This window comes from Acartia tonsa, chromosome 6 (assembly GCF_053477335.1).
Source record: "Acartia tonsa isolate MP-2025a chromosome 6, ASM5347733v1, whole genome shotgun sequence".
In the NCBI taxonomy this organism is placed as follows: Eukaryota; Metazoa; Arthropoda; class Copepoda; order Calanoida; family Acartiidae; genus Acartia; species Acartia tonsa.
In genome coordinates, this window is record NC_137265.1 from 28872677 (window position 1) to 28893014 (window position 20338).

The window sequence follows — 20338 nt, forward strand, 5'->3', positions numbered from 1 at the left end:
CTGCACTGGGCACCAGTATACATCAAAATTATTACAACAAAAAAATAATATATAATTATCTATTTGTTATTATAGTTTTTAAACGAAAATAAAGCTAAAAATGGAGAAAGAGAATAATTCAGGTGAGGAATATTTATTTATCGCATCGTATTATAGACCGCTTTCCGCGGATATCAATGAAAGATTAAAACCAGGGGCCGAAGTCCCGGGATAAAAATACTGGTATCAACATATGATCTTAATTTTTGAAAATTGTCAGTAAATTGGACCCGAGGGACTAGAAATAGGGGAAAAGCTACTGTGAAAATACGACGAAACGTCCCTTAAGAGGCGGTGCCACGAAAGGTACTATACCCAAATATTCTAAATAGTCTACACGCCTTGGTTTGTAATACCAATGGATATACTATTACTTGGATCTTACACAAGATAGTCTTTTTCTCTAATAAAGTGAAACTTGCAGCGGGCTAAAATCACGAATCCTGTTCCAACCCTTCCCCTCCTACTAGATAAACGAACTGACCAATAAACGAGTTCCATGTTCGCAAGCTGATTTGACGACAAATTATTCCCCCTGTCAAAATATCCACATATATTCTACATCTATCAAATCATCATAATAATTAAAGTCAAAATATTAGCCACAAAATATACAAAAGAGGAAACTTTGTGTATCATCATCATTTGGGATATACATTAATTTATCGGCCATGGTCTTATCCCTTTAAATTCCTGAATTTTAAGGCTCTTCCGTAACCTTACTCACCCCCCCCCCCCTAAAAAAAAATAACTTGAGAACCAAAATTTATACAATTTCGTGAACTAATTCGCTGGTAGTTTTATAAATGAATTTATAGGCGAGTTAGCAGAGACGAATGGTCTCCAGCCTGGAGGAGGGAGGATACCCAGCTCCTGCTCGGGTTGCAATATACCAAGATGTAAAAGGTTGTTCTTGTTTTAAGATTCAAAGCTACTCAATAAAAAAGTATGAAAAAATTAACGTATTCCCACAAGGAGGGAGGGGATATTGGGCTGTTTATTACACTAGTCTCCAAAGTTTTATTATAACGTTTTCCAATACATAGGCCTAACAATTTTGAGGACTTTTATTGAATTTGATTGGTTGCTTCATTAAGTTGAGTGTCCAAACGTATTAACCACTAATTGTAATCTAGAGAATGGATTATTTTGTGTATTATCATTGGGGATGTACATAAATTTAACGGCCATTGTCTTGTCCCTTTAGATGCTTGCTTTATTTAGAGTAATTTAACTGGATATCCATCCCTTTTCCATTACTAAAAAGTAAACATTAAAAAATATTGTTTTATTTTCAGTGGAGATCCATCATTATTCAGTGAGAAACTTGGTAGAAAGTCTGAGATAATGTTGGGCTACACGTCATGGCTGTCAAGAAGAATATACCTCAGACCTCAACATAAAGGTAAACTTCGCTTTCATCAAGTATTATAAGCTGCCTGTTCGTCTGCTTAAACATGATATAGGATATATTGACAGGGGAAAATTGTCGTTTATTTAGCTTTTTAATATTGACCTCATCTATTGGCCAGTTCGTTCATTCAGGAAAAGTGGAGAAGTTAAAAGGGAACGTCATTTTAACCAGCTGCGAGAATCACTTGAATTAGAGTACATAAAAATCTGGTGCAACATCGAAGAAATAATATATCGGTAATGTTATAAACATAAAATTCATACAATAAAGTATCAAAAAAGTGCTTAAGAGATATCATTTATTTTGTGTATATTAATTAAACGGATTGAGGGATAAGACAATGGACACTAAAAATGGATCTTCATCTAAGAACCCAGAAGGGTGTAGTCCCTAACTCGAATAGGCTTTCCTGAAACTTAATTAAGATCACCTATAACCTCATTATCTTTGCAGGAATTCACTTGGTAACAGATGAGGTGTTGATGAGGATTCCTGAGCTATCAGATTTTAAGGTAAGCTTTCTTGTTTAACTTTAGTGCTAATTTAAACTAGTACTGGAAAATTTTAGTCATCTGACGCTATTACAGTAAAGACAACAGATTTGATTGATGATTCTTCAGCTTCTTCATAACTCTGCCGTTAAGTTGCTTGCTACCTTTAATAATGCAACGCTATTCTAATAATATTAACCTGGAATAGTTTAAGCCTTTGTCAGGCATAGTCTTTTAATCTTATTCACGTAAGGCTATTCGTATAATTGTATTAGGTTGGGTTGATGAGCCTGCAGCTACTCCACACCTCTGCTAGTCTGTCCATCAATAAAAACACTATTCTAATAACTTTATTAGGTTGGGTTGATGAGCCTGCAGCTACTCCACACCTCTGCTAGTCTGTCCATCTATGAAAACGCTATTCTAATAACTCTATTAGGTTGGGTTGATGAGCCTGCAGCTACTCCACACCTCTGCTAGTCTGTCCATCTATGAAAACTCTATTAGGTTGGGTTGATGAGCCTGCAGCTACTCCACACCTCTGCTAGTCTGTCCATCATCTATGAAAACTCTATTCTAATAATTCTATTAGGTTGGGTTTATGAGCCTGCAGATACTCCACACCTCTGCTAGTCTGTCCATCTATGAAAACTCTATTCTAATAATTCTATTAGGTTGGGTTGATGAGCCTGCAGCTACTCCACACCTCTGCCAGCCTGTCCATCAATGAAAACTGGGATCCTGACGTCAGGTTAGTATCTTTTAATTATTAAGATAACTTAATCGTAAATAACAATCGACATAAAATTACTTGGATGTTGCACCAGATTTTTATGTACTATAATAAAGTGTTACTCACAGCTGAACGAAATAACAATGCCCCCCATCCACCCACTCTACAACATCCCCTCCTACTGGTGAAAGAACTGACCAATGAATGAGGAACATAATAGCAATATATAGTATAGTCCTTATCCATTGTGTCAGATAACTTAAAAGTAAGTGTCTCTCAATGATTTAATTCAACTTTGTTAATATTTGACATAATCGGTGATAACAATTGCAGTATGGAATCGAACCGCTTAATATCAGCAGGATTAACACCGGTCCTGCCCGATACTGAAAAATCGTATTATATTATAACAGCTTTCTTTAAAATATAAAAATCATTATATTAATTATAGCTCTGAAACACTTTGTGGAAGTCAAAAGTACACAAAAAACTTTATTAATTCTGTATTGACCTAAAGTTACAATTAAAACCCTAAAATCCAACTATTAGAACATGAAATATTTTACAACTCCCATCGTTGTGTCACTTGCAATAATTTTCAAATATTTATAAATATGCATTGAAGACTCTTGACGAATAATATGGATAAGTAGAGCCTCGCGAGGTTAAGCCTCTAGTCTACAGTAATTAAAAAGGAGAGGGTTGAAGGTTGATCTTTTGTCATATGGTCAATTACATTTTTTATTACAGGGATGATATGCAAATGGTTCTGGAGCGATTGGCACCGGATGACATGATACCACTTCAAAAGTAAGTCAAAACTGTTAATTAAATTAGTAGCGCAGCTACGATATTATCATAGTCTGTATGTCAGTGCGGAAACATGTGAGCAGTAACTCAATTATTAGTTTTATAATTTTGAGGGTAGAATCGTGGTCTGTTAGAACCAGAATGTCCGCACGTCCATTTTAAACATGTTGATTTTTTTACTTTTTTAACAACAAATTTTTATGTGATCTAATAATCCGATTGATCTGATTTTTGGTATACTGATTCCTGGAACAATAAAGTACAATATTATAAGCGAAGCAACTCTATAATCAAGTCCTAAAAATGTAAATATGTCCATAAACATTATTCTGTATCAAGCAGTTTTTCAACAATTTTACTTACAATTTTGCTTCAACATTTATACATTTATATTCTGATTATTCAGTTCTTACACTATACAAGTATTAGTGTCCCCGTTTGTCCTACCGTTTCAGTGCTTCGCTTTTGTGGATGTTGTCATCCTTGTTTTTACCTCATTCATATATAATGTTTCAGGGATGGTAGAAATGGCTCAGATGAGCTACCTGCCCATACAAAGTCTGTTCTCATTGGTTCTAATCTTTGGTAAGCATAAGGCTTTTCCTAATTAAGATAATGAGAAACCCCAGTAATTATGAATTATGTACTTTTTGTATACATGGTTCAATGAACAACTAAATCATTGAGGGATGGGAAATTGGACTGTTTGTTTATTACAAAAGTCCCCTAAGTCTTAGAATAACATTTTCTTATTCGTTGGCTTAACAACCTTGGGGACTTAAATTGAATTTTGATAGGTTGGTTCATTAAGTTGAGTGTCCAAAGGTTTCTACTACTAATTGTAGGTATTCCAAAGAAAGGGTAATTTTGTGTATCATCATTTGGGATGTACATACATTAATTTACAGTCTATTGTCTTATTCCTTAAGATCCCTAAATTGAAGATATTTCTTGTCTAGTATACCGATACGTGATGGAAACCTAGGTCTTGGTCACTGGCAAGGAATATGGTTGTGTGAACACAGGTAGGAACACAACATAATTGTTACGTAGATGCGCTACTAAAAATATTGGGCATAGTCCCTTTAGTGGCAACGCCACTTAAGAGGCGTTGCGTCGTATTTTCACAGTAGCTTTTCCTCTATTTCTAGCCCCTGAGGGAGGCGGGGCTCTAACCCTGCGGGGCTTATTGCCTAACCCAACTTAACGTACTCTCACATAAAATAACCTATAAAAAGCTACTGTGAAACTACGACTAAACGCCCTTAAGAGGCGTTGCCACGAAAGATACTATACCTAAAATTTATATTATAGAAAGTATTCTTATATTACTTGATGTCATTTTTATTCATAAAAATATTTTGAAACAAGGACAATATTATAAACTATTTGCGTGGCGTACAATGTTTATTGAATAATGATTGGTTGGTTTATTAAGTAGAGTGTCCAAACGTTTAACCACTATTTATAATCTACAGAAGAAGTAATTTTATGTTTCATTATTGGAATGTACAATGTACATCAAGTTATCGGTCATTTTTCTTTTCCCCTTAGAACCCTAATAAATTTAACGAGTTAGAAGCCCAGTTATTACCTACCATTTAATAAAACCCTTTTTTACATTTTCAGAGATCGAGCTGGCTCTAGAAAGGTTCAAATAACAATTGAAGGCCTTAAAAAATAGTTATAGTTAAAATAATCGATATATCATTACTTGGATGTTGCACCAGATTTTCATGCACTCTATAAAAGTGATACTCGTAGCTGGAACAAAAACCCCTATCTAAATTTTCCCAGTCAATATATTCACTTATCTCATATGTCCATTATTAAAATTAATTTAGACTAGCTATTTATGATCGATTTTATCTATAATGGGATAGGACAATCTAAGATAAATTAATCTGTCTTTCCTTACTTAAGTAAAAAAAATTCTGCCATTGACAGCTGATAAATATTGGGGGCGAAGAAGGGGTTGTAGATTAATTTAGCCATCATTGTCCTATTCCTCACATTTTAATCCACAAAATCATGTAGAAAAATTTTGCCTCAAACTTTTGCACTTGTCAAAAAACATTTTCTTTACTAAAAAAGGACCATTTTTATTGTTTGAAGGTAAGGAATAATATGGCACAATGAAATAGAGAAAATTAAGAGGAAAAATGCCTTAATATAGATGAAATTTTCCTAAATAAAAGATTGTGGGTTTTTAAAATAGATAAAAATATCATTGTAATATAAATATATTGTACATATATAAATAAAATATAATTTGTTGATTAAATATAAAATTTAATTGTACTATTAAATTACATTAGTTCATTGAAAAAAAGAATATATTTGATTATTAGATAAAGAACATTTCATTATCTTTTTGGAGGAAAAAAGGTCTTACTCAGTTGTAAAACTCTATTCAAACTAACTGCTAAGACTTTCTTAGCAAAGATTCGAGTCCATTCAATTCAGATGTTGCTCTGTGATGCTTTGACCAAGTTTGGAAGAGATTGTGGACCATAATATCCGCCAGTTCTTTCTGTTCAACGCTTAGATCCTTAACAAAAAAATGTTAAGCAGTTGAAAATCTGCTTAAAAACATTTTAAAATTGTAAATATAGTTTCTATCGTTGGTTTTATTCACAATTATTCGTAGAGGTTTATTAGGTAATAAATACACAGTCAAACAAACATTCAATAGGACAAGAATGTTTAAAAAAACTTATAATAAAATCAAACAACTTAATATTTGAAATATGAATGTAAATCCTTAATTTGAATAAAAATTATACTTAGAATCTGAATTTTAGGATGAAATTTGGAATGAGTAATCCTTGGTAGATCTATTTTCCCTAAATCGAATAAAAAGTTGGAAAAGTAACGGCTGGCGGCTCATCCGTCTAGTCGGTTTTTAGCTATTTTCAGGGCAAATCAATCAGTAATAAAGTATAAATCGACTTTTTGAACGATATTTGTACATTATTTGGCATTTTATAGCTTCTTCCAGCCATATTAGTCGGTTCTAGCTTGTCTCAACCATGACACTTTGGTTGAGCTTGACTTCCGAAATAGCGGGAAGTTCACGAAGTTGGCGAACATACAAACCCCCAATACCAGGAACCATCAAGTTTCAACAGCAGGTTTGAATATAGATTTATTGATGAAATTATTTCAAAGACCTGAAATTACAATATCAATTAGTTCATAATTCCAGTTATTTACAACCACGTAATCTTATTTGCTTTTTAAAAATCATTTTTCTCTACGGTAAAAAATCTTTGGAAACTTTGGCTTTAAAGGAAAATTATTTGGTTTAATAAATCATTGTTAAATGCAACAATAATGCACATAAAAATTACTAAAACATATATTAATCATAATTAAGTTTCATGCTTAGCTGGCTAAAGCCTTTTTAAAACTACATATAATCGTCCTATACACCATTCTTCTTAATCAAATTAACAAATTCTACCTGAAGCTCTTATGGTTTCAAATCCCTGATATACTAGGGTCGTTCACACACTATGAGACCAATGATAGGCCCAATTTTGTTCTCCGAAATCTTCACACTCTCATATCTCATTCAAAAGTAAAGAACATGCGCATCAAAATAAACAAACAATCCATGCCGCGCCACATTATGAAGGGAAGCCATAAAAAGACGACATTTGCGCTTAGTTTTTGGATTAATGATAAGGAATTAATTTTGCACTTGATAAACACAAAGCTTCCTCGAAAAGAGGTTAAGACACACCCCCCGTTTGAAAGTCAAATTAACTTCCTTAACGAGATTCAAGGTTTTTTTGCGCTGAGCACTAGCAACATTTCTCACTAAACTCAACTCACCATAATCACATGAGAATGGCCACATCCCGAAAACGTGACAATTTTGCTCCTAACTAAATGAAACCCCGTGAAATTCATACACAATATTATACTCCTCACTAGGACTCATAATACCTCACATTTTAGGATAGAAGGATGGGGATTGGTTTGTACCATACAACATTCCATGCACATGACAATCACAAGATCACATACACAAATCCTAAAATAGATAATCCTATTAATCATGATGTTGTAAATATAACAACTATACTAAATAATAATCATTTCATAATCAATAGGTAATAAATCATTATTAATAAATCAATAAGTACCTACGAAATCAGGTTGAAATGTAAATGTAAACAAATAATGGTAAAAATAAAACGAAATAAATCTTAGACAAGAAAATTAAGATTTATAGGTACTTAAAACTAAATTTGTTAAGCATCAAAAAGAGTAGTAAGAAAAATTTTTTCAAAATCCTTGGGCAGAAAGTTTTTCAAACCTAATGAATAAGAACTGTAATATCTTAATCAACAATAAAACTTTTTAATACTTAAAGAATAGCAAAATAATATCTTCGTTAGAATTTTCATCGGAATTATAAAAAAAAACCAATTTTTCTTTGTAAAAAATATGAGACTTTAAATATGAATTTTCAATCATTCCTTGATCTGAATAAAAATGTTTTACTTGATTGAAATTCATATATAATTTAAAAAAAATCTGCTAAAAAAAATACTTGATTTTTTTTTCTTAGAATAAATATCGAATCACGCAACCTCGACACATTTATTCCTTTTTGTTAAACTTTTCAGGTAAGTTTTAAATGAATTGTACTTTTGAAAAGAAATTAAACTCAATAAAATTAAATTTGAGCATATGAAATAGAAGAATATTTAATCGCATTTCATTTGATTCTTATTTTAGGCATAAAAATAGGCATATGAAAAATGTGGCTTTTTACTAAAAAAAAACTCAATTTCCATAAAATAAGAATCAATTATTAATCATAATTTTTAACAACTGCCTGACTGATACAGCATGTTCTTCTAGGGGAGATTTATCTGTCAGTCTGAACAAGACTCTTGCAGTCTTTCTTCCATCCTCAATTCTCGTCACTCGGCCCATCCTCAAACATCTCATCAGCGGATTGGTACTCGTAACCAGAACTATATCTCCGTCAGCTAGTGGCTCCACCATCTCATCCTTCCACTTGGACATCCGTAATATCTTCGGTAGGATCTCCTGGCGGTAGGCAGTCCAAAACTGGGCAGACAAATCTTCTAACAACTTCAACCTGGAGGAAATTTGGTCCTCCGGTTTCATCGCCACATTGCACAACGGCTGGCGGTCAACATTTCCCAGCAGCTGGCCAGGGGTAATCAGCCGCCAATTCTCCACGTCGTTCGCAGCTTCTATCGTCAAGGGTCTGCTATTCATCAACTTGCTGACCTCCGCCAACAGCACCAGGAGCTCGTTGAAATTAACAGAACTATTCACCAACTTCTTGGACAGCAATCTCTTGGTTAATCCCACCATTTTCTCAGCTTGTCCAATGAAATGGTGGGCTCGGGCCGGGATCTGAGACCAAGAAAACTCTACCTGGCTGCCCAACTTCTGCTCTAAAACCTTGCGAGCACCGGATAATTGTGTGCCCATGTCGCTTACTATGATCTTCGGCAGACAATGAACAGTTTCCAACTTGCGCAGGGATAACAGGATACTGCTGGTATCATACTTCTCCAAGGCATCTAACCATAACACCCCTGAGAACCTGCAGACCACCACGAACACCCACACCTTCTTCATTGCTGTCTGACTCCTCGTTTTGGCGGCAGCTCTCCTCGTAACCAGCGGACCCATCAGGTCGACCTGCACAGCTTCAAAAGGCCTGCTCGGGACCAACTTGTCTGGTAACACGTCCTTCATGGTAGTACGACATTCCTTAGCCCTCTCAACACTGCAGGGCCAACATTTCTTCACTTCCATGATGGCCAACCTCCTTGCCTTCACAATCCAGCACCAACGGCGGCTCTCAGCTAAAGTTCCACGGACACCAGAGTGAAGCTCAACATGCGCTTCTCTCATAAAAACAGCAGCTAACCAATTACCAGGCTCCAAAATTATTAAACCTGGCATGTCTTCAAATATCATTTTACGGCCGCCAGTAATGGCGTCAATGACTGGCTGTCCACGACCAACCATTTTAAGAATCCTCATCTCCCTGGTCACATAATTTCCTCCGGGACCAACGACAGGCCAGGTCAATGATACTTCATGCACTAATGGATTTAATGACGCATAATTGCCTTTAGCGTCATTTATCCACTCATCCTCTTGGCTTCGTGACACAATGAAAAGTTCCGCCGCCGCCATAAAATTGTACAAAGACGGCTTGTACACAGAATCTGCGGCTGCTACATGACTACCAGCGGCTGTAGTCTTACCTTCTTGTCTGCTCTTTAGCTTCTTCAACCAGGTGTTCGCAACTTGCAGGACAGCTGCCATAATACGTTTGGCCTGTCCAAATGATCTCCTGTGCTTAAACCTAAAGACATCTTCAGCGGCTTCTCCGGCAACTTTCATTGAACATAACTTAACCATTTTGGTATTCAACTCCTCTGGGGGTAAAACCTGCTTGACTTCTTCGGCAGTTTTCACCGGCCACGCACTTTCATCCTGGCGCAACCATTCTGGGCCCAATCTGTACCTGGAACCTGGTCCCAAATCTGATACCTTGCAGGTGCTTCTGGTGCCCAAATCTGCAACGTTGTGCGTCCCCGGGACCCACCTCCAGTCATCCTTGTTGGTTGCAGATTGAATTTCTCCAATACGATGAGAATTAAATGTGTTCAGCATAGCACTGTTGGAAACTATTTGCGATAAAACACACGATGAATCAGTAAAGTACATCACTCTGATAATATCAAAGGGCAGGGCATCTCTGACGGACTTAGCCAACCTTGTGGACATCTGGCACCCCATCAACTCAAGGCGTGGAATTGATTCACACTTGACCGGCGCAACTCTTGACTTGGTGGCTAGCAGAAACGTTTCAAATCCTTGTCTAGTTGGCCACCTCAGATATGCATTAGATGCATAAGCCTCTGATGACCCATCCGAAAACATCATCAAGGATGGAAGGCCAGTTGGTTCATCCGGGACCACACAACGGTCAAACTCCAATTTAGCGACCTCAGCTCTGTCCTCCAGCGACTGAACAAGTTCATCCCGTAGACTTTTTGGAATGAAATCTTGCCAGCCCAAATTCAGCAAACATGTTTTCCGCAGGACAAGTTTAATTCTCAACAGAATAGGGCTGCAAAGCCCGATCGGGTCGAAGGTTTGGGCGGCGAACCTGTGGACCATCTTCTTTGTCAGATTCTCGTCCAAGGCGTCCTGGAGGTTGTACAAATCAGCATCCTCTTTCACCTTCCTTCCCTTGACTTTACCATCTTGGTTGACTCTTGTGGCGATGGACAACACATCGGTGGCTGGCTTCCATATCAGCCCGAGAACCTTGGTAGGCTGGCAATCATCTCCAGAATAAATGACTTGTTTGAAGGAAAAACTACCTTTGCCGATAATCCTGTCGGCCTCTTTCATCATCTCCTTGGCTTCTGGCTTCGATCCTGCTCCCGAAATAACGTCATCTATGAAGCTGTGCTTCTCAAGCTTGACTGCAACTGGAATCTGAGGTAACTTGAATTCCTCATCAGGGTAGGTAGGTATTTGTGGCTCCTTCCATAATTCAGATTTAGCAACAATTTCACTATGATTATCTGTCCCTCTCCATACATCTCCTTGACCTCTGCTTCACTCTTTCCGCCGAACAGGCGGGACGTCAACTTCAGGGCTGTAACTGCCAAATTTCCCGCAGCTAACTCGCCAAAATTCACAACTTTAGTCAGGTAAATTTCAAGAGGACCGTCTGGCGTCGGGGAAAATAAAACTCTCTTCATCTGGCTGTCGAACTCTGTGGCCAGGATGGAGTTATAAAACTTGGAAATATCCGCGGTTATACCAACCTTGTAACCGCGGAAAAGCATCAAATGATAAAAAATCTTCTGCATTGGCGGCGGGCCTCCCAGCATTATGTTATTAAAACTGGTACCCTTGAATGTCAGAGAACTATTTGCACACAATCGCATGGGTGTGGAACTTGAATCCTCCTTGAAAGCAACCACTATTGATGAACAAGACTTAGGCCCTTCATACTGCAATTCTTCAGGCGTGGCTTTTTGAAAAACGCCTCTTCTTATGGCGTCGTTGAATACCTCCACATACATTCCATAGGTACCTTCCTTGACCATCCTGGCACGATCCTTTTCAGCAATTTTGCGGGCTAAACTCTCATTGTAGGGTAATGTGTGAGGATCTTCAATATAAGCATATTGACCTGTCCACTTGTTGGACTGCAAGTCTAGTGTTAAACCTGCCTCAATTATCCTCTGCCTCTCACGCTGGTCCCAGGTAGTGCCGTCGGCCATAGCCTTACACTCTTGACAAGCAGTACATCCTGGACAAAGTGCCTGCGGCTGTACGCCAAACGATTCAGACGTCAGAAAGTCTGGCAAAGTGCCTCCACTGACACTGACAGCCTTATAAGCCGACTTTTGATCTCCAGCTCCACCATCAGCACTCGTACAGATAAAACCACTACCAAAAATGGTTCGCCACAACATAGACTGGCCCACTTTCTGGTAGGTTGAAGGAAACACGTCAGGATGTGTATTTCCAATGATGATATCTAAGCCTCCACTAATATATGTAAACCTTTCTGGCGGCATTTTAAATATCTCGGCGGCAGTTTCGGGGTGGACCGAGCGCATCTCGTTGGCCCCGCCGAGGGTAGGCATGACAGCTGCCTCAAACTCCCTCAAATTGCCGTCCCTATCCTTCAGATAAAACACAACATTGCGGCAGGAAGACTCACTGCCATCAGCTACAGAAATAGTTGTATATCTGCCAGTAGATTTCAGCTTCAACTTGTTGGATAACTTCTCAGACACAAGTGGCAAATTTGCCCCGGAGTCAAACATTACCGTGGCGTGGCAGGTGCCGCCGCCAGGTGCTACAACAGGAACTAACTGAAGTAAGAAGGTACAGGGGCTGGGTGCAGAACTTGACTTGTAAACTGTATTCACACCAGCACTAGCCTCATGGAGTAACCTGGAATGGTATCTGTCGCAATTATTGGTACCACAAACACCAAGCTTATCCGATTTATTACATTTGTCAGCAGTATGGCCGTCACACAGGCAAAGTTCACATAATTTCTTCTGCTGGACAACTTTCTTTCGGTCAACCACGTCCATCTTCTTAAACGTGAGGCAACGGAAAATCGGGTGTTTCTCCTTGCAGCTCTCCACAGGACATGCACTGTTCCACTTGGAAGCCTTGTCCTTTCCAGCCTTTCCATTCTTATTGTCGTTGCGGCCAGATACTTGCGCGGCGGCAGCTCTGTCACGATTTCTCTTGCCGGCGCCATTATCATAAGACATATCACCGGCCAACATGGCACCCCTGGTCCTCTCCAGCAGTTCTACAATCTTCGGGATGTTTGGTTGGTTCATGCTACCTAGCTCCATCATAATTTTGTCTCTCAAATTTTCAGGGCACTTGTCTTTAAAAATATGAATAAGAGTTAGGTGATTGTAATCCTTGGCTGCAGAGCCAACGATGGTTTCTACCTCCTGCATCATGCTCTTGAAGGTTGCAATTGCGCTAACCACGTCCACAGGTTTATCCACAGGTTTCATCTTGTTCAGCTTAGTTAAAATCCTCATGAACCGGCGAGTGTTTGATAAAAACATCTGGTCAAGAAACGCCCATTGTTCATTGTGATCTCTAATCGCTGACACTTGCTTGCGTAGTTCCGGGTTGGTTATCACCTTCTCCATACACAACATCAGACTTAACCTCTGGTCAGCAAATCCATAACCAGAGCATAGATCCTTAAAGACCTGTTTAAAGTTTGGGTAATCCGTGTCAGTACCGTCGAACGACGGCAACAAACTGTTGTCCCAGCGCCCATACTGCGGGTTGGAACTCCGAATATCCACAGCAGACATACTTCTGGAGAGCATGGCAGGTGTCCCACTCTCATCCAGATTAGATGAACGATGTTCCATCTCTCTAAGCCTTCGGTACATATCACGTACTTCTTGGCGCAACTCCACGGAAATTTTAAGCACTCCCATGTCCATCTTCACCTTCTCAATGACGTCGAGGTTCCTGGCGACAGTGCTTGACCTCGCGTCATCTGAATCATTGTCAAGCCAGTACAGAATTTTTGTACACTGCTCCAACGACGCATAAACTTTATCTGCAACAGTTTTCTGCTCACTAGCTTCATCCAAATCACGCTTAAACTCGCGCAGCTCACTAGTCTCCACGGCAGGTTTTAGACTTTTTATTAGGTCAGATTGGTCCTTGACCTCACTAAAAATGTCACGAATTGATTTTACAGTCACATTTTCACATGAACTAAAACTTTGGCAGGCTTTTAGATTGTCATAAAACACTTTTAACTGTTCATCAAAAACTTCTAGCCTTTCACTGCCAATAGCGATAGCTCGCTCAATTTTCTGCTTTTTGGTTAGTGGCATATTGATTCACTAGGTACTTATTTCACAGAAAAATTGTCACAGTTTATTGCATCAATAATTCACTGGATGCTATTGATCTCTTGATGAATGCTAACGCCTATTCATCAGATACTTTGAAATTGTTTCAACCATGACACTTTGGTTGAGCTTGACTTCCGAAATAGCGGGAAGTTCACGAGATCAGTTGGCGAACATACAAACCCCCAATACCAGGAACCATCAAGTTTCAACAGCAGGTTTGAATATAGATTTATTGATGAAATTATTTCAAAGACCTGAAATTACAATATCAATTAGTTCATAATTCCAGTTATTTACAACCACGTAATCTTATTTGCTTTTTAAAAATCATTTTTCTCTACGGTAAAAAATCTTTGGAAACTTTGGCTTTAAAGGAAAATTATTTGGTTTAATAAATCATTGTTAAATGCAACAATAATGCACATAAAAATTACTAAAACATATATTAATCATAATTAAGTTTCATGCTTAGCTGGCTAAAGCCTTTTTAAAACTACATATAATCGTCCTATACACCATTCTTCTTAATCAAATTAACAAATTCTACCTGAAGCTCTTATGGTTTCAAATCCCTGATATACTAGGGTCGTTCACACACTATGAGACCAATGATAGGCCCAATTTTGTTCTCCGAAATCTTCACACTCTCATATCTCATTCAAAAGTAAAGAACGTGCGCATCAAAATAAACAAACAATCCATGCCGCGCCACATTATGAAGGGAAGCCATAAAAAGACGACATTTGCGCTTAGTTTTTGGATTAATGATAAGGAATTAATTTTGCACTTGATAAACACAAAGCTTCCTCGAAAAGAGGTTAAGACATAGCTGTTAAGCAGCTTATACTAGAAATAAAAAAAATAAAAATTTGTAGTATTATCGATAATTTTGCCCTCACAAAAGCCCAAAAACGGCTAAACGGCTGAACCGGCAGTCGTCAGCCATTACTTTTCCAACTTTTTATTCGATTTAGGGAAAACAGACCTACCAAGTTTCATAACGAAATTCGGATTCTAAGTGACATTTGTGCATTGAAGTGCACGAGATGGTTGCATTAATCCCCCCCCCCCCCTATTACCTGTTCTTTAAAAATGTTTTCAAATTCTTGCATTATTTTATCATCCTTTTCTTTTTCTTCCAGATTTTCTTCACTTATGTGTTTAAATGGAAGGACAAACGGCTGGACTTCTCTTTCTACCTTTACTATATCAGTTTTGTTTTTATCACAATGTGTAGAAAGAATAACACTATCTTCTTTAAATATATAGTTTGTAGATTCTAAACCTTTGATATTGAGACAGCAAGGGCTTATAGTAATTTTGTCACAGGAAGATCCATCAATAATAATACTTTCTTCACTATTCACATACAGCCTGAGAATTCAAGTTTTATCTAATTGAATAAAAATTTGCAAAGGACTTAAAACTGTAATAAAATAATATCAATTGAAATTCTAAGTAATGAAGAAAAATAAATTTAATTAAAAAAAAACTTTTTTTTAGATAGGGCCATCGGCCCCTAGTGTAAAGACAAATAGGTATTATATGTAAGTGTAAATTTCTGCCTTTGGTAGCTAATAGATATTGAGAAGTAGAGAAGGGTTGAAAATTAATTAAAAAGGCATTGTCTCTAAAAAAATTAATAAAAAAATGAATTCCTGGAGTCAAAAGTTCCGTCAACGAGGACAACTCTTGCGGTGGTATACAGCTCTAAATTACTACAATCCCTAATCCTGACAATATTGGCGACTGGTCCTGTCACTATCCGAACTTTCTTACACTTGGTAATAGTGATTGATTCCAGGGATGATAAGAGATACAGGAAGGAGTTGGAACATCTGTGAAGCTTAACAGTTCCATCCTTCAGGGTGTCAGAATACTTGCCAAGTGTGATGTCTATTAGCTGATTCAGCACCAGAATCTTTCTGTCTTTATGTTGATGAATATCTGTCGCCATTTTGGCCCTTTTATCCTGTTCTCTTTTGATGTTGTTGTTCCCCAACGGCCATGCCAGTCGTTTTCCTGTTTTTATGCACGAGATGACACTATTGTTACATACTGTTAACCTGGAAGTTACATACTCAGCTACTTCATGGTAGGAGAGATCTTTTGCCACAACGACGTCAGCAAACAACATGGATTTTCTGCTCTTTTCATTGCGGATTTTAAAAACATGGTTCCAAACTGGGTCTGGTATTAAGCTCTCGTTTTGTATCACGTTCCTAAAAAAATAAAGTTAATGTTTTATTGAATACTAATTGCTCCGCCCCTATCCTATAAGAGAGGACAGTATATTTCAGGAAAATAGCCTAAAACCACCCCAAAATATATATAAAGCTTCCATTAAAAATGCAACCCATTCGGAAAACGATTTCCGAGATCTTAAGCTTCAGACAAAATATTATATACCCTAGGGCGAAAAATCAATACCAGTACATCAAGTGTTTCTTATTTAAATATACCACTAAAAAACCTTTAGATAGGCAGTGGACAGGACAATGATGGTAAAATTAATTTACACCATTTCTTCTCCCCGTGTAGGTATATAAAATCAATATTTCAAACATAAAATTTGGGTCAGTGGAAATAATCTAATGCTAATAGTTCTATCACTGTGCGCAGTACTAAAATAATATATTAAGTAGTAAGGGTTTATTGTCTAAAGCTTAAGATCTTAATAAAAACTGAACTGATTGAGTTCTCTATTACAAGGTAAGCTTTACATGGGTCCCGTAATGGTATGGTTTTAGGCTATTTTTCTAGTCATATTCTACCCCTTTGAATATATACCATTGATGATACCCATGGATGATAGGGCACAGCCGCTAGTTCCTGTAAAAGCATGAAAAAAACTTACCAAAATTGTTGAAATGTTTTCTTCAAAAAATTAAGATGCTCATTTTCTTCTAATACTTTCACTATTCAATATCAAAGTTACATTCAAATTAAAATTTGTTCAAATATTCAAAAGTTGCATGACATTCTTTTCCAGAATTACTTCAAAACCGATTAATATCCGCTGGATTAAAATCCGATCTTAGCCATACTGAATAATCATGTATAGCATGTATAACAGACAATTTTCTACGAATAATAAAGTAAAAATAACAAAACCAGTTTTAATCTTATGGCTAATTTTACATTTTAATATCCGCAGATAAATAACTTTTCAAGTTACAATTTGAAATAAATATGTAAAACAATAAAAATTAAAAGCAATAAATTATGTTGCATGCTGAGTACAACAAACATTTTTAAACATTGATTTTGCCTGAAGATTCATTTTCAACCGTCAAATGGGAATCCTTTCTGTAACTGAAAAGTAATTTCAAATAATAAAAATTTTAATCTATGCAAGAAAAAGGTTTTTGAAATTCATGAGTAGCACAGAACAAAAATATGTAACAATGAATTAAAAAGTTAACAGATAAACGGACAAAGTTTGGTCGTTTATTTTATTGGTCAGAAAAATCTTCAAAAGGAATTTAACAATTTTCTTCAGACTTACGAAAAAATCTTTTTTGGGAGTATGTAAAATAGATACCTACCTACCTACAAAAATGAAAAGAAAATATGAACTACCTTTTTCTAGGCCAAGGCTCTACTGTTAATCTTTCTATTGATTGACTTCTAGTTAACCTAGAAACATTAAATCTAAATTATCCATGTTAAAGAGAGTATCAATCACAAATAATTTAATCACAATTTTAAGTTTGTTTCAATAGAAAAGTTTCTAGCAGGACACCTGCCATGTCTAGGTCAGGCATGGATATGTAAGCTCTAGTCAAGAAATTTTTTTATATATTATGATGAATAATACATAAAATTCAGAATATTGAGCAAATAAACATAACATTGGTTTTGTCCAAGGGTGTGCACAGGGTTTTGTCAGGGTGGTGTTGTGAAACCTTCAGGGAGTTAAAAAAGGCAAAGGTATTCCTTCTAATCTCAATTTCAAGAGGAGTTGTTGACACCCCTACACACTTCTGGTTTCATAGAATCCTTACGCAAAAAAACACTACACTCAAAACAACATATCTTAACTATGTAAGTAATTACAAATGATAATAGAGTATATTTAAGAAGCGCAACTACTCTAAAGAGTGTATATATTATATATACCTTTGTCGTTCAACTGTAAACATCTGTACCAACATGACCAATATCAGGTGCTTTGAAGTTATATCACATTGAAAGAAATGTTGTGCAAGGGTATATAATACTTGTCCAGTTACTGTATCAACAATATTTAAGTCTGTGCTGTCTACAAATAAGAAAACTAGAATTTTACCTAGGTACTCTATAAAATGTTATTATCATGTAAAAGGATGAGTAACAATTTTAGGTTGGGTCAAATCAATATAAGAAAAAATTCGTACACCTACCAATCCGGAGCTTACTCATTATTAGTATTACTATTCTTATTGTTGAAATAATAAATCCTAAGATTGGACCAAACAGTAGGGGATAGCTAAAAAAATATCTGAAAAAAAAGATGTATTACACCTCTATTAGGTATACTTAATGTTTAAATTTGGAAACCATTTTAAGTGTTGCAAGTCCATTTTTCTCAAAAACCAATAGGATAGGTAAATTCGACATAGTTCAGTTATTTATCGCATCGTATTTTAGACAGCTCTCCGCGGATATAGCTGAGAACCAGCTCTAATCCAGCGGATATTAATCAATTTGGAAACCATTCTGGTGGAAATATAAATCCTAGTTTTCCTTTGATGAATGTTTCTCTACTAACATGTAAAACATTCTATAAAAAAATTAGTTTATTTTATACACACAATTTTTAAATTTCAGATTTGAGACAATTCATATAAGTTATATATTTTTCTCTGTATAAACTGCAGTTTAAAATATTTGAAAGGGTGCAGAATATACGTGAATATTATCAAAGAGAAAAAATTGCAGTCAATTTAGGTTGCTCTTTCCTTGTCATTCATTGTTCAGTTCGTTCAACCTGTAAGAGGTTAGAGGATGCAATGGAATGGGAGAATCATTATTTTAGTCCACTGCGTGTTTTACTTTATTAGACAACATGAAAATCTGATCTATGTTCAAAGTAATAATATTTGTAACTTAAAAATGGGACAGGTGCCATAATTCTCATTAACTGTCATTTCTACAGTTATAAAGATAAATTTTTTTTTATGGATTAATACAAAAATGAAAATAAACCATTCCTGATCTAATAAAGTTTGTCTATTAAGCCAGAGATTTGATAAAACTGTAATCTTCTCAAAAGAAAATTGTTTGTTCGATTTTCCTGAATATGATAAAATATTTTAAGTAATATTTTTATTGTAGAACATTCAGATAGGCTATTGATATCAGAGAGGGAAGGGATTTGGACTGGTAATTACATCAATCCCCAAAGTTTTGTAATAAGTTTTCTTATTCGTACTACTTTAGGGACTTTTTAATGAATTTTCATTGTTTTGTTCATTAAGTTAAGTGTCCCCACGTTTAAACCCCTAATTTTAATCTACAGAAGGGCAATTTTGTGTACCATCATCGAAGATTTACATCAATCTATCAGCCATTGTCTTATCCCTTTTGATCCCTGTATTAATATCGAGATCTCGTAATCGTGGTATTGAGGAAAATCCCAACCTTTTATTTCAAGAATAAGAGCTGCACCGAGGAATACCATTCCCATAATTTTACCAGTAGCTTAGCCTATAACCAATGCAATGGCGGAAAGTGTTTAAGTTTAAGAAAATAGCATTAAACCACTCTTAATAAACTGATAAAGCTTATCTAGAAATCACAACCCTTTTAAGACAGCACTTTCCGAGATATTTATACACTTTATAATTGTCTTAATTGTTAATTCTGAACCCAAAAGCCAAACAATTCGTAAATATGTATGTATATTTTATATTTTATTCCGATTAATCTTAAAATATAAAATAATATTTCATTCCTGGAAGTAAGAGTCTGTCAAAAAGTGCAGAATTCACAATAAAGTCACATTCAAATTCAGAGTCACCTCCTTTGCTCACAGACATTCTTGTTTTAGATAAAATATTCTAAAAATAAATAACATCTCTCTATAATCTACGAATATGTATTTGTATTATATAATATGTAACTAGTTGGATTGCGCCTGTTCAATGGCCAAGAAATTTTTATAACTCTTAATAAAACGATGTTTATTAACTATTCACGCATTTGTTTTCATTTGAATTTATCAACTTTCTTAAAAATAAACTAAATCTGAGCTGAGATCAGTTAGGGAGTTGAATCCATTTTTATAAGCAGAAATATAATCTATGATTATGGTTTGGACCCTTTAAAACTGTAATCTACCCTTCCACTTTCCCCTCTCTTGGTGAAGATATCTTCACCAAGAGAGGGGAAAGTGGAATCTTACATTTCA

General features: G+C 36.1%; 2 protein-coding genes across 2 annotated transcripts; one reads left to right on the forward strand and one right to left on the reverse strand.

Annotated features, from left to right (window-relative positions):
* On the forward strand, positions 1-5753 carry LOC145323332 (UPF0047 protein YjbQ-like). Its single transcript, XM_080165758.1, has 9 exons — positions 1-122; positions 858-945; positions 1338-1444; positions 1907-1965; positions 2619-2695; positions 3428-3487; positions 4004-4072; positions 4447-4512; positions 5117-5753. The coding sequence occupies exons 1-9, from the start codon at positions 101-103 to the stop codon at positions 5169-5171; spliced, it is 603 nt and encodes a 200-aa protein (XP_080021884.1). The 5' UTR covers positions 1-100; the 3' UTR covers positions 5172-5753.
* Positions 5754-15583: 9830 nt separating this feature from the next.
* On the reverse strand, positions 15584-19232 carry LOC145323049 (TBCC domain-containing protein 1-like). The gene is made up of 7 exons (XM_080165435.1): positions 19140-19232; positions 18673-18709; positions 18067-18208; positions 17527-17583; positions 17216-17259; positions 16802-16862; positions 15584-16166 (listed from the first exon to the last, which is right to left on the reverse strand). The coding sequence occupies exons 3-7, from the start codon at positions 18099-18101 to the stop codon at positions 15584-15586; spliced, it is 780 nt and encodes a 259-aa protein (XP_080021561.1). The 5' UTR covers positions 18102-18208; positions 18673-18709; positions 19140-19232.
* Between the last annotated feature and the right edge of the window lie 1106 nt (positions 19233-20338).